Source organism: Anser cygnoides, chromosome 20 (assembly GCF_040182565.1).
Source record: "Anser cygnoides isolate HZ-2024a breed goose chromosome 20, Taihu_goose_T2T_genome, whole genome shotgun sequence".
In the NCBI taxonomy this organism is placed as follows: Eukaryota; Metazoa; Chordata; class Aves; order Anseriformes; family Anatidae; genus Anser; species Anser cygnoides.
In genome coordinates, this window is record NC_089892.1 from 3,802,257 (window position 1) to 3,824,881 (window position 22,625).

General features: G+C 48.9%; 1 protein-coding gene across 2 annotated transcripts in view; it reads right to left on the minus strand.

The window, feature by feature from the left end:
- The window catches only part of COL5A1 (collagen type V alpha 1 chain), a 150,866-nt gene extending 146,192 nt beyond the window's left edge, over window positions 1–4,674 (minus strand). Inside the window, exon 1 of one of the 2 annotated variants that reach the window (XM_048053347.2) lies at window positions 4,346–4,674. In XM_048053347.2, coding sequence (XP_047909304.2) covers window positions 4,346–4,433 — 88 coding nt within the window. In that variant the 5' untranslated portion in view covers window positions 4,434–4,674. The remainder of the gene's footprint in view (window positions 1–4,345) is intronic. The other variant, XM_048053343.2, reaches the window with a different exon arrangement.
- Window positions 4,675–22,625: the final 17,951 nt, after the last annotated feature.

A 22,625-nucleotide genomic window follows, 5' to 3' on the forward strand; every position in this document is an offset into this window, starting at 1 on the left:
TTTTGTCAGCCCAAAAAGCACCTGATCTTCGACCTGCTTCCACGGAAGCATTCCCAGTATTGCTACACACAGTTTTTGAAGTTTGGGAATTGCATGTTTGCCCAGTACAGCTGGCCATATGCAGCTTCCACCTGGTCCGAGAGCAGCCCCGCAATGCGCTCCCCACACCACAGCGCAGCCCCAGCACCCAGATAGCAGCCTAAAGGATCAGGTCATAAGACAAAAGTACAAAAAGTAACTTCAATTCAATTGCCGATTTGCTTTACTGCTGCAGACAAAGAAAAATTCAGTCTGAGGAGTGGTTTCCTGGAAAGCATTCCCTGATTTATTTCTGAAGTCCAGACAAAACTCACATTACCTAAAAATGCAACTATAAATGGTACTTCCCAAAACGCCTCTGCATTAGCGATATGTGCCACAGCAGTGCCTTCTGCCTTTTTAGCATCTGCTGCAATAGTTTGTCTTGGCTTAAGGAACAGATCTAATTCAAAGCAGTTATGAGAACATACTCTGAAACCATGCCCTGAAGCCAGGCGGCGGGACAGATGGGGAGCTTTGAGGCACAGACAGCACCGGGACCTCACTCCATCACCACTGGCAGAGGAAAAGCAGTCCGGCACACACTGCCGGGGTGATAGGGCATCCATGCCATTAACATGGTGGGCCTGTGACAGTGGCAAACATTTTTGTGTTGGAGCTCTGAGGGAGAGAAATGGTACTTTAAAATTAGAGCTGCTATGCTGAGCATCACAGACAGCGCTGCTGCCACACCGAGCAACGGCACTTCGACGAGTTCCCTCGGGAGCTGCCAACAGCCAGCCCAGGCACTAAGCAGAGCACGGATAAGACGATCAAGCTGGAGACAGACTTAGGAACAATGTGTAATATATACTAAACTTAATCGCCTTCCAACTGTCTCATGGAGTTTTTACACCAGATAGAGCTCACTCCCAGGCTCACACCTCCACCCGCACATCACTGTCCCGCTGCAGAGGAGGCAGAGTTCAGAGCAGGAACCACAGCACTGCATCACCCCCAAAGGTGGGACATATCACATCCCACAACACATGACGCAGCTACCAGTAACCATGAGACACTGGGGAATCCTATTTACACTGTAAGAACCTGAGAAATCCATCCCCATTCAGCAACAAGAAGTCAGGGGCAGGGGACAGTACTCATTTAAGAGGATGCGCATCCCTTTTGCGGTCCCCCCTATTTGTTCTAGGGCAGAATGTCCTCACACACTAGGAATAATACAAGTCTTGTTTATTGGATTACTCTTGCTTTTAAAAAAGTCATTTATATGCCAGGATCCAGAAGCGGCATTCTGACATAGCAATGCCAGCAGGCAGGAGGTCCACGCTATCATTGCTCTTTGTACATCAAAAAGGATCAGCAGTCTTCAGCAGATTTTGCCTTAGAAAGCTACAACCTAAAGACCAGAGACGAAAAGGGACCCAATCCCCAATGACCTGTTGCCCAAGCAATGCAGCCGTGCTTTGGACCGCAGAGCCAGCGTTCCCATTAGCCCTGATGGGAGTCGGCACAGCCAGCTCCTCGATCATGGGTCAGGAACCAGCTCCTGCATCCAGCACTGCAGGGAGGCGAGCGCCAGAGCAGCCTTCAAGAACTGCCTCTAAGGGAAGGGCCTGCAAAGGGTTTTCATCTTGACCCCAGCTTACATGGAAGAATAATAAATTACCTAAGCCGAAAGCCTCTACCACGTCCCCTGGACGGAGCACGGCTGACAGCTGGGTTGCTTTTAACTTAAAGCCCTGTTCCAAACTGGCAATACGCTGACAGCATAATCCAGGTTTTACACTGGAAATCAGAGTCGCCATCAATTCCAAGCTTAAAGTCATATTTCTTCTTGTAAAACAATATCAACGCTTTCAATTGGCAAAATATTAAACAAAAGGACTTCTAACTGGCTGGATAAAGATTATTCTTTAGCTCATTCTGGATGACTGGGGAAGAGCCAAGGGGAGAAGCAACAGATGGTAACTGGATACTTCATAATTTCCAGCATTTTTATTTCTTCTGAAGAGCATGCCATGTATTATTACACTTCTCTACCACTAAAGGAAACTGCTGCTTCCAGAAGTTTTCACCCAAAAAAACAATTCAACTTTATAGGCATTTGTAAAAGTATAGACAGGCTCCAACTTTGCGGGTTAGATTTGCGTGACATCATCTGTTAAAATATGGGAAAATGTGAGCTGGAAGGGCAGTGTTCAGAGGCAGTTCAGTTCGTGCCGTTCCTGACACTGGGATTTCTCTATTTTCCCTGGAAGCCTTCTGTCCTGGGTTCTTCCCCCTTTCTTTGGGGATACCTGATGGATCTGCTTCTGAGGATGAGCCCAGAAGTGTTTCGCCCCTCCATACACAGAAACCAACTAAACTGAAACTGAAACAATCCGGGCTGAAATAAAACCCAAGAAAACTTGGAAAGATCAAAAAGCTATAAAAAGCATTAGTCAATGCCACCAACAGTCCAAATCTGACTCCTCCCTCATTTAAATTATTTGATGCCCTATTAGGAGGCTCATTAAGAAAACTCAAAGCTTTCACTGCAAGAGTCATTACTTGGAGCAGGGAGCTGGCCCTCCAACAGCTCGCCAGCCACCCAGCACATCATTAGCTCCAGCCAGAGCAGAGCTCTGCTTCCTGCAGCTGCCGCCCAGGGCTGGACCCGGTACTGCCGGAAAAGTTACCTGCTAACTTGAAAAGGAGCTGGGTCCTACGCTGAAACTGTCTGAAGGATACTCGCTGACAGGCAATACGTCTAAGGATGCTCTGAAACCACTGAAACATCAGTACGGCCACAGACAAAAGAAGAAAACAAAACTTCGTAAACTCTCCTTTGAAATAGTTGAGACTGGGGGTAGTTCAATTTTCAATTGCCACAAGGTCAGGGTGGCCAGACAAGCTGGCTGCACAAAAAGGGAATCAAGAGGAGCTAGCATCACCCCAGTATTCTCAGCGAGAACTGCCCCAGCAGCCCGACACTTCTGCAGTACAACAGACTCCAGCAGTAGGTCCAACGGCCGATAACTTTTTCTGGCAGTGATTTCTATTCATTGACCAGCAACTTATTTTCCCCATCTTGCTCAAACTCTGCAAGCAAACCAGCAATGAAAGCATTCCTCATACGCCAGCTTTCTTAAGGAAATGTTAGGAACCCATAAGCTCTAGTTTGCAGCCACGCTGCTATATATAGAGTCCCACAAGCATTAACCCTAAGAACCAGCCCTGCAATCCCCACTGCCTGGGCTTCCCAGGGAAGACAGCAAGCACGCAAGTATCAAGCGTGAACGCTGAATCCCAGACTTTTCAGCTCTTTGCTCTTCAGAGCACTACCCCGTTTCTCAAGTTACCCTGCACAACTCCAACTTTTCACATTTCCGAAGCAGCCTCGCCAACAAGCTAGCCTTCCCCTCGCGGTACTGTTCAAAAAGGGCTCGGTGCACCAACACCTCCAAGTGCCTGCTACAGCCTCAGCAAACACCCTGAGAGCACGCGCAACTCTTAGAGCGGCTCCACAAGTCTCCATCCAGCCTGCTCTGGCATTTCACATCCACCCTGGGGACGGCAGACATTTGGAAAGCAGAGCTCTGGAAACGCGCTCTGCAAAACCAGAGCGCTCGCTTGGTGAAACCGAGCGCTCAGCCCCACGTCTGCCCGGCCGTCCAAGTGACATTCCTGGCTCTCGCTGCACGCCCAGTGCTGCTCCACATCTGGTGCTTCACTACGCTTCCTCCTGCCCCGCTCAGGAGCAGCGATTTTAAGGAGAAACCCAGAAAATCTGGGCTGGCAAGGCGAGAGGGCAGAGCGCGCCTTGGGGAGCCGAGCAGGAACTTCTGCACAGCTTTTTTTGTGCGTGAGATCTGTGCTTTGATGTACGGGGGGAGGAAAGCAGATTACTTGTGGACAAAAGTTTCTGCTCCTCGGGGAGGAGAGCTGTGCACGAAGAGAGGCTCGGTTACACACACATCCACACGCCCGGCCATATAAAGAGCTGCAGCCTCCACCAACGCGTCCCAGCTTTTTTTGCTCCGGGACACACACAAAAAAAAAAGCAACAGGCAGACTCTTTAAGAAAGACGAATAAACTATTGTTTTAAGGGTTTTTTTCCTCCCCTTTTACGGGCCCCCTGACAAATGGCATTCAGACTCGAGCAGCTGAAGGGTTTTTTTCCCCCCCCGGAACGCAGCCCAGGAGCGCTTCGCCCCGCACAAAAGCCCCGCTCGCAGGGCGCAGCGGCCCCGGCTCGCTTCTGGCACCCACCAAAGCCTAAAGGGGGGGGGTTCCTGGGGGGGGGGGTCTCCCCCTGCCTCTTACCTGCCCGGCCGAGGGACACGGCACCCAGCAGCAGCAGCAGCCAGCTCCGTATCCAACTGCGCCTTTTCCACCGCGTGTGCGTATCCATGGTCCACAAAAAACGGGGCACCAGCTCGGGACAATTCGGGGGAAAAAAAAATGCGAAAAAAAAAAAAACGCCAGAAGAAAAAAAAAAAAAAGGCAGCTCGGACCCCCCCCCGCCAACCCACCCCCCCCGGAGAGCTGCCGCCCTATAAAGCCATGGGATGGGCGAAAAGCTCTCGGGGGCTCCGCCGCGCTCGCTCCACCGCGCTGGCCCCCGGCCCCTGCCTCGCTCCTGCGGCGCAAAACTTTCTTTTCTCTCCCCCCCCCCTCCCCTCCTTCCCTTTTCTTCTTTTAAACCCGAGGCAAGAGTTTGTCAATCTGGGAGCCGAGCAGCAAATCAGGGCCGGGCGGAGCAGCCCCCCCTCCCCGGCCGGCCCGGCCCCCCCGCCCGCCCCCCTAGCCCGGCCCGGCCCCAGTCCGGGACATGGGAGGGGGGGGCTCAGCACGGCTGGGTGGCTCCTAGCAGCACCCCCCCAGGCCTTGGGCTTGTCGGGGAGAGGGATTTGGAAGGGGTAAAATGCAAGGATTTGGTGAAAAGGAGGCTGGCGCTGCGAGGAGGGAGGTGGAGAGGCAGCGGGGCTGCTCGCCCCCCAGTCCCAGCGCTGCTCTGCTCCTCTTGTTCCTCTTTTCGTGGAGCTACCGAGCGCTGCTTGCTTGCACCCGGGGGCAAACAACAAGGGACATGCACCATCAGTGACAAACTGCAAGGGACGGTGTGTGTCCCTTGCACCATCAGTGATAAACACAGAGGGATGGTGCAAGGGACACGCACCATGAAATGACAAACGCCAAGGGACACGCACCACCAGCGACACCCCAGCACCCAGGCAGACTCCGCATCCACCCCTCAGGCCCTGGGGTCCTGGTAGAGCCTGGACCTCACGTTGTAGGGCCAGGGGCACACAGCGCTGCAGCCCCCCTGCAAGCCCCAGATCAGGGGAACAGATGGAAAAACAAGCAGACACAGCTTTCCCCTTAACTAAACGGCTCTGAAGGTGCTTGCTAGCACTGATACTTGCTGCCATTGCTGACCTGAACGATGCCCACTGCTAGCACCCACCCAGGTGAAAAGTCCCTATTCCTGTGACTTCAGTCTCTGGGGTCACCAAATTTCAAGGAGCAGTGATTTCTCCTATAGATTCATGCCCTAAACCTCGCCGAAGCATCCCAGCCCTCACAGAGCAGCACCTTGAGGCCCTTTATTGTCCACAGGGGACAACCTACGCTGTCACCTAGACTTGGCACCCTGCCTCCTCATCCAAGGGTTTGGCGCTCAGCACTGCAAGAAACAGGACAGTCAGTGGCCATTTCTGTTTATCATCAACAATCAGGGGGACAACACATGATTTGGGGTCACTCATCCTGTCCCTGCTTTGGGACATCTGATGGAAGGCTCGGTACAACAGGGGTGACACTGAGCTATTTGCTCAGCATTGATCTTGGAGCTGCCAGAAGCTCCTTGGGCAGGTAATCGCTCTCAGCTGGCACATCAAAAACCCAAAAACACAAGAGGCCAAATCCCACCAGATCCGTACAAGGGAGCAAAGGAAAAACAGGCGCTGCCAGCGCGCTCAGCTTGGAGCCTAAAGGGGCTATCTCATGGTCCCACGGAAGAAGGCGCAGGAAGCATTTCCCCTCACCTCGACCTGTTGGGATGCCCTCCCCTCCTACCAGCCTTCGTGCAAAACTGGAAAGGCCTCAGCCCGAGCTACACACGGGAGGCTGTTTGCTGATGGAGCCGCTCACCGGAGGCAGGGGAGGCACACGCTGGCTGCACGCCCGAGCCAGGAGCTGGAGGAGGCACGCAGCTCACACGTGCTGGCTGCAGCCACGCGCAGGGCGAGTACGGTGCCAGTGGCACTCCCGGGCACATCTCAGATGAAAGCCTCTTCCAGTACCCACCTTTCATTAGGAACCAGATGACTGGAGGCTGGCGAGACAAATTAAGTTGGGCTCTGTATCCAGGAGGAGCCCGGAGGCAAGTTCTTTTGGTACGAGTAACACCTGTGCTTCCCTGCAAACACCAGGGCAGCATCCATCACCACTGCACCTCCTGCTCCAGCATACCCAAATACTCACTGTCCTTCCCACAGGCTCACAGATGCCTCTGGCATGGAGCAGAGCAGCTACTCCACAACTCAAACACCTTGTCACAGAGGGAGATGTTCGCTCTCCCCTTCAGTCACATGGAGAGAGCCTCAGGTGTACAGATAAGGACCTACGGCAGCTAAAAGGACCAGCAAAGCCTGCAGGTTGCAGAGACACCTCCCCAATAACACTTGTTGTGATAGCAAAACAAATCAATGATTTCATCCACAATATTTCTATGGATGCCCAGAAGCTGGAGAGCCCTCGCAAGGTACTGGCAGCCTCGGTGACAGAGGCCGTGGTTGATTTCAGCCTCAGCCACACAAGCACCAGGACCCTTTATCTGCTCACACCAGATGTTGCTGGCATTTCTGACCATACAAGCAGCTCATTGTTTTGGGATGAGACCCTTTTTGTCTTCTCCAGCTGCAGGTGAAAATCCCATTGCCACCTGAACACTCAAAGCGTTGAGGTCGCCTTCCCTTTCGGAGGCGTACGGCAATAGGAGGGGGATATCTACTGCATTGAAAGCACAGCAGACGAGGAAATAAAAGCAGGTCAGAGCAGTACAGTGCTCATCTACCACCCATACTCCAAGGGCTCCCGAAGCAGAAGCCAGAACACCCAAACCTATGCCCTCAGCAGATGCAAAGCCACTTTGCTTTACACAGCAGCTGAGAACCTGGCGTAGGGAGCTGTGCTGAGCAGTCCAAGTCAGCCTCCAGTTGCTTTCCAGGTGATTTAGAAGCTTGCACAGACCTGTTGGCCCCTCCTCGACAATAGCAGAGAAACACAGAATTAAGCTTGTAAGAGCAAACTGGAAAATTCCAGCATTTGCATGCCAAGTTTAAAGAGCCAGCCTCCGAGCTGGAGCAGGCTGGATCATCTATCTGCTGCTGCGGGCTCCAAGTAGGCTTACACGAGTTGGGGTGGTTCGCGCCAACTCCGAATCCCTCCAGCAGCCAGTTGGGGTAACATCTCAATAGCCAAAAGAATAGATTGCAGCAGGGGCAGAAGGCCAAAGGTCTTTAAGGAACAGGAGATATATATATTTTTTTAAATAAAAGTATTAAAGACTACGTGCACCTTGAGCTCTGCTATTGTTTATAGGATGGGAGACACTGGTGAGCTTTAAAAGACTCAAGATACACAGGTAACAGAAATTGGCAGTCATTTATATACTATGAAACAAAAGCATTCAGCCAAAAAACTCAAAGGCATTCTCTAGATTGAAAGTAAATATTGGGATAATCAGAAAAACACTAGATTTTACTGATAACCAGATAAACCCTATGAACACCTGATGAGAGCAGATTGAAAATGAAGCTTTCTTAGGATTGCTTGAGCTGTTGCATAAATAATCCAGGAAGACAACTGCTATCAGCAACGATTGGAAATGCTATTCATGAAGAGCACAATCTGTAAAAAGTTTTCCTCCTTTATTCCTGATCTTACAACCTGCCTTTACTCTTCGTAAAGATAAAACACATCCCTACCCCAACCCAACCTTTACGAACTGCTTTATGCTGAAGTCATAATCCTGACCTATGATCTCCCACCTGTTACCATAGAAAGGATTCCTTAAATTCAATTTAAGACTTAAAAAAACACAAGCTTAGTGCTGAAACATTTTGAATTAAGAGATTTGAAAAAAAACTATCCACCTATCTACAGGTGAAACACCATTCAGAAGAGCTTTATGTTCTGATAGCAGCTACAAAATTAATTAATGTGAATTCTTCCTACAGTTAAATCTTGTCTCAGAACAAAAATAAGAACATGACTCTGGTGGTTAAACACCTGTTTTGGCTTTGCAGGCCAATTCCTTTACAAAACAGCTCCAGCACTGGGAGCTGGACAGACTGCTCGTCCAGGCTTCAGCTGCTCTGGTGGAAATTAAATCTGATTTTTGCCATGAGGTGGCACCAGGACAAGCCCCATCAGTGAAAAGAGCAGCCAGCACAAGGTGGGGCTTGTTTTTTTGTATGTTTAAATGCTTCGTAGTCAAAGAGGTTTGTTTAATAGAGGAAATAGCATTATAAAGAGAACAGACTTTCCACTCCTCCTCTTTTTCCAGTGTTGTTGCCTTCTCCTGAGTTTGGTGTTAGCTCCAAGCCTTGTGTGTGTTTGAACTGCATTGATATTAAGCACAGAAGGGCAGCAATCACACCGCTGTGCCCACTGAGGAGGATGAACTCAGTTCACCTTCACCTTTCAGTCTGGTTCCTCTCTTCGTGCCCAGTGCCAGGCTGGAAGACCAGCAGGAGAGCTGCTAGTCGCTTTCCATATCGGTTTTATTTCCAAATGCCCTATGATCTGCGGTCAATGGCCCAGACTAAACCCTATATAATCTGTCTAGACTGCAGGCAGATAATCCTTGGTGCTACAGAAAGCATTATGTTAAGCCCTGAGGCTGCACACTAACTTCACGAGGACCTATGAGTTACCCTGTCATCTTCCCAAGGGTCAAAAATGAAGATACTCCTAAATTACTCACTCTCACTGACCCCAAAGAAGGTTTTGTTGAATACAGGACTGCAGAGTTAATTTCTGAGCTCTAGTTTGCCCATCGTAATCATGTCTGAAGATTAAAGGTGACCCCTAACCACAAGGCGTCCACGTGGGTCCAGAATTCCCATGACATTTGGCTTCAGGGGCCAGGCTCGTGCGCCTGCTAGGAATATTCCCATTTAGGCCACTGTGGTGTTTCTTTTCAAGCCTGTCCATAAGAAAGGCTTTAGAATTTTCCTCTGGGATGAAAAGGGATTGACAGGAGTCAAACAAGTAGGTGACAGCCCGCATTTCATGCGCCTCCACTTCTTGTAATTTAATGGTGGTCACAAGCTTGCCTTACCCACCACCTGCCAGGATCATTCTTCCAGCAATTGTTGGGTTTCTCGTTGCTATTCCAGGAATGCAGATGAGCAGTTTTGATGGTATAGCCCATTTTCTACAAGTGAGGTGCTTCTCCTCCTTGCTACCTCAGATTACCTGCAATGCCAGTCAGGACAGATGTCAACTGTGATCACATCACATCCTCCCTTCCTTACCTGCTTCTTCATGTGTTCAACCATGCTATTTTTGTCCATGCAGTTATTTGATATTACTGAATACCAAAACCAGGGATTTCTAAGTACAAGCAAGCTTTCATGTTGCACGAAGGAGAAGTCTGCATTTCATTTTCCCCTACCACAACGAGCAACAGTAAGATTCTTCAAGAACTCTCGCCTAAAGATGTGCTGGAATCCTACCCAGGGAAAATCCTGCACCTGAAATGAATTGCTGGAAATTTGGGGATATCAAACTGCATAAGAAATTGGAAGTTGTAAATTTTAACCTACAGTATGTGGAATAGATTTTGTAAACATGGCAATCCACGCTCACATCTCTGCTCTGCAGAGATTTCTAAAGCTACCTTTTTTCCCCTGTATTACAGCAGTTCCAGAGCTCTGTAATCCCAAAAAGCGACAAGGTTCTCACTCTGTGCCACCTGAGTCTGCTGCTTATGCATATGGGAGGGCACAACACCAACCAGGTAGAGTTTATGGTTTCAACGAGATTACTGGATGGAAATTAAGTACCACAAAATTCAGTCTAAGATACCGGGAAAATAATCCTTACATCAAGGTCTCCTCAGCCATGGAAGATCAGACTTCCCAGAGGAAGTGGCGAAAAATCTGATTGCCTGAGTCACATCAAATCAGTCTGGACAAAGCTATACATGGCTGGGAACAACCCTGCTCTGCCGTGAGTGGGTTGGATGACCAGAGATCTTTTCCGCTGATGGTTTCTGTGTTTCAGTAATCCTGAAAATATTTGCGTGAATTTCACAAGAAAGTGTGGTCACAGCGCTGAGAACCAGGGCTCCTGCTCCCACCATAGCGCAAGCTGGTTCAGCCTTCCCCTGCCTCAGACACCGACCTTTGCTGGCAAGCACCAGGCAGGCCCTCTGACAGACCCTCCTGTTCACATCTAGCACACTCTCCTTAGGACAGACAAGGACATTTGATAGGTTTATCCCCACACGTGAGATGGTGAAAAAAAATCACAGGTAGGTTTTTGTCCCTATGACCAGTAGCAATACAAAAAGTGAACCTTTTACATGTCCAAGCACACCCCAAATTGGTATCATTTATGAATTCGTTTATGAATTACTCTATCCACATCTGGTAACTGACATAAGCATCCCAGCACATTTCGGTTGCACCAGCTGATGGTCCCTTTCTTTAGTCCTTCCACTGAAACAGAGCAGCTTCAAACCTGGAGACTTCCATCCAGAGCTTTTCCCCAGTATTTCTGTCAATTAACTCTGACACAATTTACAGGCAACTATTTCCATTTGTAATTTTATTGCATTAAAGACACAAAGCAACATTCCCTGGATTCCCCTTTGATTTCTCAAGATTACAGGTTCATTCCTCTGAGGGCTTCTGGAGTGACAAAGCCCTTAATTTTGTTGTCTTTTCCCCTCCTTGCTGAAGCAGTGGTTTAGAAATTATGAGAATACGAGGATGCTATGCGCACCACCCAGCTATCAAAAAGCAATTCAGACAACGGGCCACAGTCTCAGTAAGTCTAAGCTACTTTCTAAATAGAGAGGGGAAATAAAATGTCAGGCAAAGCAGTCATTTTTGTGGATGAATCATTCAAGGAATCCTGTCCAGCTACCAAGTGGTCTCTAACATGACTAATTTTTACTTCTGTCTGTTCAGTGTTTCCAGTAAGTCACCTTTTCAGACACATCAGCACCTTTCCACAAGTCCCTGCTGTATTTTACTCCCTCTTTGCACTGATGATTTTTCCAGTTTGGGCAGCACTGGGGCAGGCCAGACAGCCTGGAATAAGGTCCAGACCTGGGCCAGACCCCTCACTTCTGCTGGGCTCCAGGGTGCAGCACCCACAAGTCCCCATATTCCCTACAGCAGACACCCGGTGGTTTGAGGGATGATACGTTCCAGGCCTGGTGTCTTTCTGTAGCATCTACAGGCTGCTGGATTTGTTACCAACCCTTGCATTTATCTGAGATTTCAGGCTGGCTGGTCTCTTCCTCGGACAGCTTTCTGTACAAGTCCAAGGTATTTTGGACCCATTTTCAGGACACGCAAAATACTCCACCAGCATTTCCCATCCCTTCGAGCGTCTGATCCAGAAAGAGAGACCACAGCAGAGTATCAACCCTAATTGTTCTTTCCTTGGGCATTAAAACTATTCTCACAAAACTGAGTCAGGGAACAGGTAGCAGACAGGCTGTGGTCCGCTGTGCTTTGCATCTGAGCTACAACCCACCCATAACTTTCAGAAAACAAGCAAGCTACCTATGCGCACACATACTTGCATCTCCCTCTCACTTGCAGCACTGTCCCCAAACACCCTGGGAGATCTCTAGGAACCCTGATATTTGCCCTACAGTTTGTAACTGAGTTAGAAGTTGGGTACAGTGACACAGCAAATCTTGCAGGATGCAATCAGCTTCGTCACTCCCCGTGGTTTTGCCAGCCCTGGGAAGCAGCGCTCTGCTTGCTGGGGGTTCTGCAGACACGCACAGAGCCCCCAGCATCCACAGGCATCCGACGCACATAGGCAACAACATCAGCACATCGGTATCTGTATAATTAACACTGGGGGGAGGAGATTAAGCTAGCATAGAAATTTGTGGTCCTGATGAGGACCAGATGTTTTGTCTTTTTTAGTGCTGCTCACACCAGGAATTTGGCAGGACACTTCAGAAACAGGAGGGGAGGCTGGAAGACAGCTGGGTCCTGCCCTGATCGCTGCTCACCTGGTGCAGCCCCACACCTCCGACCACCACCCAACCACCTCAGTGCTGCTACAGATTAATTCTCCTTCCACTTCTGTCCACATTCGTGCAAAACAAAAGCACAGGGCTACAGAAGACCCCAGTCCAAACCCTCTGCTAAAGGGCACCTCTACCCCAAACCATGCTCAGCTGCTCCCCTCCAGAGAAGAAAATCCCCCCAGGAGGGCAGAGCACTTCACAGCTCATGACACCTCCCGGCTGTGCCACTTCCACACAGATGGGTGTCTAACACCTACCTGCTCCGATGCCTTTATTTTTTGCATACAGCTTGTTTTCTTCCAGCGAGACTTCCCCCCAGCTTTGTATTCATAAATCATGAGGCCAGAGGGGATCAAGTTTCAGAGGCCATGGGGCTTCGCTGAATCAAGTCTTGTTTGAACTGAAGTATCTTCTTTAGTAAACCAAACAAACTTCTTGACCTGACTTGTACTACAGCAAAATGAGCCCAGAAAACTCCTGGCTGCAGCGGGAAGGTATTTTGCTTGTAAAGTCAAGTATAACAGCTTCATGGCGCTGCTGAGGAAATGGAAGATCTGAGAAACCCTCATCCAGACATTCCACTGGGCCCAAGGCTGAGCGGAGTCAGGGCCCTCCATAGCCCTGGGGTACCACGAGGAGCCCTCGCCCTGTCCTCTTGCAGCTAGGGGTGCTGCGGGGACCCAGGCAGGACCACCCTGGCCCATCCTCTCCTGGTTTGGGACACCACCTTTTTTCCCCCCTCAGTCTCCTACACATGCTCATCTTGGGGTCGTGTTTGGCCCCACAGAGCAGTTTTTCCTCCCCCCGATCCCGGCTTTAGCAGCAGAAATGCGTATCTAGATCGGATGCTCAGTGGATTTAAATTGACGTAGCTCCTTCAAAGGCAATGGAGCTTCACACAATTATGCTCACAGCACCTCTGCCCCATGCCTTCCTTTATTTAAAGTCAACTACTTAATCACCAAGCATGACTGTGATTTAACTTCCAGGGTGACATTAACTCCTATCCCAAGCTGGACTCTCATTCTACAATCTTCCAAGTCCCACAGAAAATTCAGCCCTTTTCCAGCAATGCACATCCACTTAGACAACTTCTGCCTCACGCCTGGCTCTTATACAGAACTCCACAAGCACTTTGATTCGTTTGATGGGCAACATGAAGTAGCCAGCTGCAGAAGTGGGGTGCCCATTATCTCTGTGCCAAACCAAAAATCAGAAATTCCAGGACTATCCTCCCCAGTCCCATGCTCTAAGCCAGCTACTCACTTTAGGGACATTTTTTCCATTGACTCCGCTTTTAAGCATCTGTATGTTTAAAAAGACAGCAGAGACTTCTGACAGAGGATTCACTTGACAAAGGTCACCAGCAAACATGACTAATCCATTACGCTGTTAAACAACTCAACATGCAGGGGTTAATCAATGCTAGCCCTCGGCTTAATCCCCCTCTCTGCTAAATAACTCACTGAAAACAAACTCTGCCTGCTAATGTTCTGCAATGGAAGATAAATGCATACGAGGCTTGAGGAGGTTCGGTTTTCAGAGCTCTCCGTTCCTATACAGCCTGACCACTGTCAGCCTGGCCAGATGTTATTTCCATCCTCGCAAGGACGGGGATTAGGGGAAGGTTGGCTGGCTCCGAGCCAGCTTACAAGATTCAGAGCACTGGGCTCCTTAACCTGGGTTAGCAGGGCTATCCTGCGCAGACAAAGCAAGAGCCACTATTCCCTTGGGGCTCCGGCACATATTCCAGACCCCTATTTATAGCCATGATTTGTGCTTTTACAAGATGGTAATTTTATGCTGCTCATAAATCTCTCCCTGAAAACTGGTATTTGTAGGTCAGCAAGGAGAGCAAGCCAGCAACCAAAATTACTGAACTCCTGCAGAAACTGTACAATTGGACCACAAACACTGAAAGGCAATTAGGAGGAATCAAAGGACCCTGTGTTGTCTCTCCTGCTGGAAGGGGACATGTTTGTTCCATGAGGATCAGCGGCTGCTGCCTACACATTAAGGAGGTTGTTTGGGATCTGGGAAGAGGGTGACACCATTTGCTTACCTACTGGATACAGCTTACTGCGTCGATATGCCAGCCAAGTTTGGACTGGCAAGTCACATCCCTGACATTATGTCATGGAAGTGTTCATCTCTTGTTTTCTTCGCGTTTCTTACACCTCTGGGACCGCACTTTCCCCTCAAAAGGGAACAGATACTCAGATTTCTTTTGACATTTAAAGATATTGTGAGGAAGCTAACAGCAGTATGGACACCCCAGTGTCAGAAAATCCACAAATGATTGCTACCTTGTCCTTAAGAGCCTTCTGCATCCCACTGATTCTGGAGCAGCCTTGCAGAAGTCCAGTTCCCCCGGAATAAATGGCTACAGATACTGCAGGTCATGCTAACTCCTGCATTCACTTCCTGCGGCATCACTGAAAGGTAATACCTTTTACTCCAAATGCCTTATTTTTTACATATTAAGTCTTTATAATTAAGACAGATGTGTCCAATTCACAGAGAAAAAGATGAAAAACTATTTGTGTTCAAATGAAAGGGCATTCCAGCTTCCAAGTAACTTCACTTTTCATTGCAAGAGTTTTTCCTGCCTCTGATTAGCAATAAATGACTTGGAGGATGTTTGCTGCTTGGCCAGGCACCTAAAACACTTGCTGCTTTTCTAAGCTGATTTTTTTGATATGCCACTGGAAATCACAAGGTTCACAGAAGAGTTCCTTAATGAATTTGCAAGCTGCTTTTCCTCTCAGCTCTCCAAGAACATCTATAATATGACAGACAGTCAAAAGAACACGATTACAAACAGTTAGTCCAACTTTAAAACTTCCAAAACATTTTAAAATTGAGTTCCTTCTTAAAGCCCCTGCACCTGACCTCTGCCTAATTACACCCAAGTACATCAGCAGAACTACTCACAGACAAAGAAATCCCATTGCCCCATGATGTTTCTTTGCTTCACCATTTTTTCCACACAATAAGGTGCTGAGATTGGTATTTGAATAAAAGACAACCATTCACGGAAAGCCCGAGTTGTGCTCCTGTAGGTGGGCTCCCCCCTGCACATTGAGGCCACAGCAGCAGCATCGCAGCCCCCAGTTCCCAGCTCTGGAGGGGCTGTGATGCTGCTGGGCAGCCCCCACGGACAGGGCAGGCACTTGGGCCCCTGCACAGCTGCTCCGACCTGCATCGAGGAATAGAGGAGGCAGCAAACGTGGAAAGCAGATGTGAGCAGAGGAAATCAGGTTCACAGAAGACAAGGAAAGGAAACGCAGAGCAACCGGCGGGAGCGGCACCTGTCCCAGTAACACCAGTTGCATGCTCCTCATAAAATGCCTCTGCAGCAGAGGCAGGCCCATCGAGCAAGCAGTTCTCCCACACCCTCCGCTGATTTGTCTCAAGGCAGCAGGAAGCAGTCTAGTCTCTAACAGGTACTAGGAGACATCAGCAGGGACCAGGCCGAGCACTTCCAGCAGCAAGACACGGCTCCTGTGGGCTGGTAGCCCGCCACAACAGCTGAAGGAAAGCACCTCTCGACTGAATTGCTGGCCTGGGAAGGACGCCTAAATTATTTCCCAGCTCTAGAACTGGCTCTTTGGTAGATCAGTCACTTACTCTGAGAAAACCAATGTCAGATATTTGTTTTGAGACCTACTGCCTGCCTGTTCTGGAGCAGGGATTTAAACCTGGCTTCCCCAGCTGCAGAAGGTAAATGATAAGCATCCACAAGTTCTAGTCCTGGAGATTCAAAGCTTGCCAACAGCAAAACAAGCAATCATATCAACATAATTCTCAGAAAGCTCTTAATAACATCCTTCAAGTGACTTTTCATTTCATCTACTTTGAGACAGGACAAGGGAGAAAGTCAGAAGTGGCTCTTTTCAGCTGTGACATGCTCTGGTTTAATTCAATACTAATTCCAGGGTACAGGCATGTGTCAATTATGGGTGCATGTGCAGTATGGTACTGAAAGCTGCTCAGTCACATCACAGAAAGTTTAGATTTTGACATACTTTATAGCAGCTGAAGTGTCCTAATATTAGGAACCTCCCAGATGTGCTAGTTACATCATTTCCTAATCAAGCCATATGCTGGCCTCTTCAGCACCTGCATTTTTGCATCCCCAGAGGAGTACCTAAATACCTGACTCCGTATTTCTCAAGTCTGTAGATTATGCATGGACCATTGAGCAAATTCTTCAGACAGGCTGGAAACGCTTTTGTCTGTAGTATTGCAGCAACTCTGATATACAAAGTTTGGTGAGCTGTGTGCGCTTCTTTTCCTACTCTGGCTTTTCATTTACTGGAGTCCCACAAGCACAGAAGGAATCTGATCTTGCAATTCACAGTTCAGCTTTCGGGGACACTGAGCATCTCTGCTCACAGAAGACATTCAGCTTGTGGCAGCCCAGGTATCATTTAATAGCAGAAGGGAGATCAACATTTGCTTGTCAAAAAGCGAAGCATAACAGAAGTTAATTCACATGCAGATCCTCTCAGATGGCAATTCCCACACAAAACACACACAAAAGAAGAAAAGAGGCAGCATTTTCTTTAACAGCGGTGGCATCACAGCAAAAATCAAGAGAAAGTTCAGCTATTCGCACAAAAACCCTGGACGGATTAGATGCAGAATTTGTCCCAGCAACTCTGAAGGTGTGAAATGAGAGCACTGCCATTTGAAGACGAAGCCATGAAGAACAGAGGGCTGTCACTCAGTGATTTACCTCCTTGCAGGCAGTCCTGGGAGAGGCAAGGCGAGCAAACAAGAGTGCTCTGGCCATCATAATATCCTCTCCTCCTAGCAAGGACACCCTTCCCTCCCAAGGCTTCGTTTAACCCCCCCCCAGCACCAGGTGGGAACATCACTCCTCTCGCAGGCACACCGAAGGCTCCACGATAAAGCACATTTTCATCATTGTGCTTAAGCTGAAAGGCATTTAGCTCTACGGGGTTATTCATCCCCTCGCTGGCTATGCAGTTAACATTATGAGGTTAAACAGGGGCTCCCTTGTTCCCTGCATGCTGGGCTGGCATCGATAGCCCTGGGGATGAGGAGAGCTACAGCCATCGCTCCTGTCTCTTTTAAAGCACAGTAATGTGAACAGGAGATAATCTATGGGCATTGTTAGCAGACAGGAAGCAAAATTCCAGCTTTCTGTGGCTTTTGAGAATTCTCTGAACATCCCTGCCACAGATTTTTCACCATCATGTCTGGTTTATGCATGGTTACACTGCAGCCAACCTGCACACACTGGAACCCTTACGAAAAACCTCGGTATTTAGAGGTGACAGACAAGACTGCTGCTACGCTTCAGTGAAAGACAGAAGAGGCAAGTGCCACCACAAATGCTTGTTCTCCTCAGCCTACTTAAATTCTGTAAGCAAATTTGGAAGCGCAAGAGGTTCTAGCAAGCAGGCAGAGTGCATCAACGTGTGAGCAAATACAAGGATTTCTTTCACATCCAGGAAAGAGTTCAACAGGAGAATTTTGAGGCTATCTGGTAAGGAAAATAAATCTCCTGCAAGAAAAAGAATGTCGCAGTATATCAGCTGCCTCCTAGGAGCTGAATTGCTTTTGGCTTTGCTGTGTTCATCACTTATCCCGTCCAGAGGTTAGACAGCAGTGCAGCTCCAGCTGACAACCCACGCTGCACGAGGAGCTGAGGCCAAGGCGCAACCCCACTCTGCGGGACACGGGCCATAATCTTCCCCGCTGCCTTCCCAAATTAGCCAAGCTATTTGCATTTCTCATACATACCATGGCTTTCTCTTGACGCAAGAGAAAAAAGGGATTTCTTCTTGCCAAACATCTCACAGCTCAAAGACATCGTAACGAGTCTAGCAGACCTTTAATGCATGAGAAGGTAGCGTATGGAAAAAGCTACAGTCCTGGAGACTGTTGGACAAATCTTGCTTTTTCCCTCCTTGTTAGGCCTGAGGTGGACACGAGGAACAGCTGGGATGTTGTTTTTTAAAACAAGAGCAACCGATTTAATGAAATGTGAAATTTATGAGCTGGTCAGCCTTAGGAATAATTGCCTTCAGGGACCCTCTGGGGTCCAGAGGCTCTCAGTAATGGAAAATCAGCTGTCTTGCTATAGAATCTATAGGCTGCAACGAACAAACCTGTAACCCCTTCGTATAGCTCCGGGACTGCTGTACACCAACTGGCATCCCGAGACAGAAGTGAAATGACAGTTGTGACCTGGAACAGCAGCCTCCCAGCACTTCTACTACAATACACAGCTGGCTTTTCCATTTCTTCTGTGCTTTGATTTTCTGAACTGACTCCGGTGACGTGAGCCTGGAATTTTGTGAATCGAAGCTGCGGCGGGAGCTCCGAGTCAGATTTCGGCTCAAAGAATGTAAATGCACTGGCAAGATAGCATGCGCGTGGAGGCACGGGGCTGGGGAGCCAAGGAGGGAAAGGCCAGAGTCTGCGTTCGGGGTGAGAGGAATGCAGGAAGACAAAACCCGTTTCCTTTGTACTCCTCTCAGCGTAGCACTTGGGTTTGTTCATTTTTCACATGGGCAAATAAACCCCGGTATGCCACAGCAGGGGATGGACCTGCAATAGGTAAAGTCCCTGCTCCCCATGCTAGGGCTGTACTGAGTCTGAGGGGTGGGAAGGGGCAGCGCGCCCCCACCACCACCCAGAGAAGAGCCCTCCCCTATGGCACTGCTCCAGGCACCGATTTTCAGAAGAAATAAGTATATCCCACTGATCAGGGCAACAGAGATACAGCACTACACTGGGCAGGCAAACAGCATCAAGCATCAAAACCTCCCCACGTACTCCTCCACAGCAAAACAGCAAAGCAAAACCATAGCTGTAATAAACACAGCAGCCTCCAGAAGGTGGAGATTTAGCCAGTCCCCAGAAGGTGTGGATTTAGCCAGCCCCAGATAATAGGATGTGTCTGGTGCTCGCAGTGCTGTCCTCTTCACTTACCCACCACAACATCAGATATCAAACGTTGCCTATAATCCATCTGCTGCTGCCCAGGATTCAACAGCCTTAACACAGGGCAGCTCCAGCCCTCCTGGGGTGTTTCCAGCACAGCTCCCCCAGGACACGAGCACCTTGCTGGGCCCCACTGCTCCTAAACCAGCTTCCACAGCAGCGGCAGTAGCAGCTGCATTTCTGCACACCCAAACGCACGGCAATGCAAGCAGAATATTTTGCAGGAGCAATCGCACAACTACAGCTGAAAACCACGCAAAGCTGGAAGCTGAAACGGCAGTTTAAGCTCAGGAGATTGTCCCAGCAGTTCCTTGTCCAAACCTGGCTCCCTGAAACAGGGAACAGCCATCAGGCCCTGCAAAGTGAGGCGATTACAGCGGATGCACTCGCTCCAGCCCCAGGATAGGGCTGTAGGGCTGTGTTTGCCTGACCTGCTGCTGCAGTGATGGGATTGAGCCCTTCCCCATCCCTGGGAACACCAGCAGCCCTGGGGCAAGGGGGATTGGGGCAGCCCCACTGCAGCCTGCCCCTTGTGCAAGCGCTGCCTGCAGCTCCAGCAGGGCTCTCCTCCTCCCTCAAATGCATCCGTGGTCCAAGAGCAGCATTACCACGCTCCTGTCACCACGGGAGGAAAGGTTTTTATTTTCCCCCTTCCCCTTCAAAAAGGTTCACAAAATTCTTTAAGAAATAAATCACATGGTACCTTTGAGAAAGCTTAATACCTGGCATTAATAAGCAGCTGCCAAGCCACTCTTAGTTTTGAGACAGAAAACAGTCTTCTCAGAAATCCCAGTGTAGTAAATTAATCCCAGGAGGGAGCAGACTGAGCTTTTGCTACTGTAAATAGACTTTCATTATTCTGGAGCATTTTGAGGCCAAAAGACTGTCCCAACATATTGGAAAGTGTAAGTAACTGTCTCACTTCTCTGCAGAAGAGGAACATTAAACAAGCAGAGCAGGACAGATTGATTAGTTCTTCCATTTAGCTGGCAGGGGCTAAAGAGTGACTTTTGTTGCTGCTCTCACTGGAGAAGGAGGACTTGCATCCCAGGCTCCTCCACACGATGGAAAGAGCTGATGCAGGGAGAGCCCAGCTCCAAGGCTGTGAGCGCACAGGGCTGTTCGCCACCAGCACGGCTCAGGAGCTGCCCCAGGTTTTGGGCTCACAGCTACAGACAGTTGTCTCCTGGCTAGACACTGCGAGGTGACACTTATGCAAGCTGCAGTGGGAACTATAAATGGTTTTTCAAAGCCATGCTCGTACTTTTTCCCTTTTTATATAGGCTCGACAGTGTATGTGGCTCCTGCCTTGCAGCAGCGCGATGGCACGGTTTGTCGTAGGCAGGGAGTGATTGGGAGAGCTTTAAAGCCCTCTCTGCTCTGTTGAATTCTGCGTAGCATGCAGCACAAGCATCCCCACGTCTTGGCTCTGAAATGAACGTATCAGTCTGATCTCTTGTGCAGCAAGTATGCATTTAGCTTGCTGCAGTGAGATGAACTGCACGGTGTTTGTGCCATCTTCTGTGCCTCCCCATACCCCTTTCTGAAATTACGGCATCACAACGCCAGACTTACAGAAAGCTCAGATAATTCCAAAAGGGGATTAAAGAATTATTTCAGCATGAAATCAGTAAAAAGCTAAGGAAGAGCAGTAATGGTTAATGATGATTTAGTGTGAAGCAGCTCAATAGGAACGTATGAGCTCAGGAGCCACGAGGCTATAAGCAATCTATAAAATGGAGAGGGAACACCACAGGAGAGTAGGCAAGCCCAGCTGGGCTGTATGGCATGACCTCAAGTATGTCTTATGGGACCAGACCTGAACCCAAAGGCTTTGTTTGAAAGAAAATGATAGCCCCATAAAAAAAAACACAGAACAAAAATCCTCATTCCCATTTTACAGGGAATTGGGGGTAGAGACAAAAAGGATAAGATCACACCCTGAACAAGATTTGGGATGGAAAGCAGCTCTTCCTCCCACCTTCCCCCCTCCCTGCTCCTGGATGAGGACCACCCAGCCCCCAGTTGGGGGGGGACAGGGGGGCAGAGCCCAGCTTCAGGCCCAGCACCACACACCCCAGGGCCTGACAAGCAGCAGCTGCACCCCATAAGAGCTCAATTCTCACCTTTTCAGCAGTACTTCAGAAAGTGCTTTTAACTGCATATTTTCCACCAGCTTCAGACTCCCCCACACAACTCCCCAGTTATAGTCCCCAGGCTTTTAGCACCATTTTCAGGGGCCTGTTTGGCAAATAATGTCAATGACTGCAAGTAGTGCCACCCTATTTCCTTTATCCCCCAGCACACACCAGTGCCAGCCCCACCACCCCCAGCTCTCTGGCTCTCCAGCAGACACCCACCACCATCCCCAGGCCATCTCTGGGACTGGCAACACTGCCCAGAGGTCAGAGACACTATCCCCTCTTTTTCCATATCTTTCCTCCAAGTCTGCTTTGACTCAATCTGCAAATGGATGACAGCTGAGGACCAGCAGGTAAAAGATTAGTTCCTGCTGTGATCTGGATGAGGAGGAAAAATGCTCATGGTAAGCTCAAAATTTAAGCACACAGCTGCAAAAAAATTAGATTGAACCAAGCATTTCTGCATTGGGGTGCCTCAGTGCAAACACTGCATTAGTGCTCCTCAATATGCACTTAGAAATAGCATGAAATAATGAGAGTTTCTCACCTGCACATCAACAGAAGGACATGGAGACACCTAAAGACCATTTGTGGATAAACTTGTACCTATCAGCTCTGCAGTACTCAGCTCATCTTCATGGGGAAGCTAGCAATTATTGCTAATAGCTGGAACTAATTCAACATGGATTAAGAACACAAGACACTTGAGAAGAAAGCAAACTAACCCTTCGAGGGTCTCAGCACCAGCAGAGCTGCAGAACATCCTGATACTGCAGGCACCCCAACCCGTCTCCTCAGTAACTCAGAATTACACATCTTAATTGTTCATAAAGATATTTACTTTTCGTGGCACTGCAAGGGGATGCTGGTTCACACTGTCCTGGGACTTGAGGAATTTTTCAGCTTCAAACACTGCATCATGTTAGAGCTACTAAGCCCTTCTCTGCAAGTAATTAAAAACAGTAATTTTGGATTATCTTTAATTAATGAGGAAGAAGACATGGTGCCTCTAGTCCCTGGAATGCTATTCTGTGGTTATGTCAAATTACTTTTTAATTATCTAGGCTGAAAACTGTCTCTTCTCCTCATGAATATCCCCACAGCAGCTCAGCCTGGACCTAAGCAACCTGCATCAGCTTCCAAGGCTGAGGCTTCAGATGAGCTTTCATCATTTCAGGTCCCCATGCGC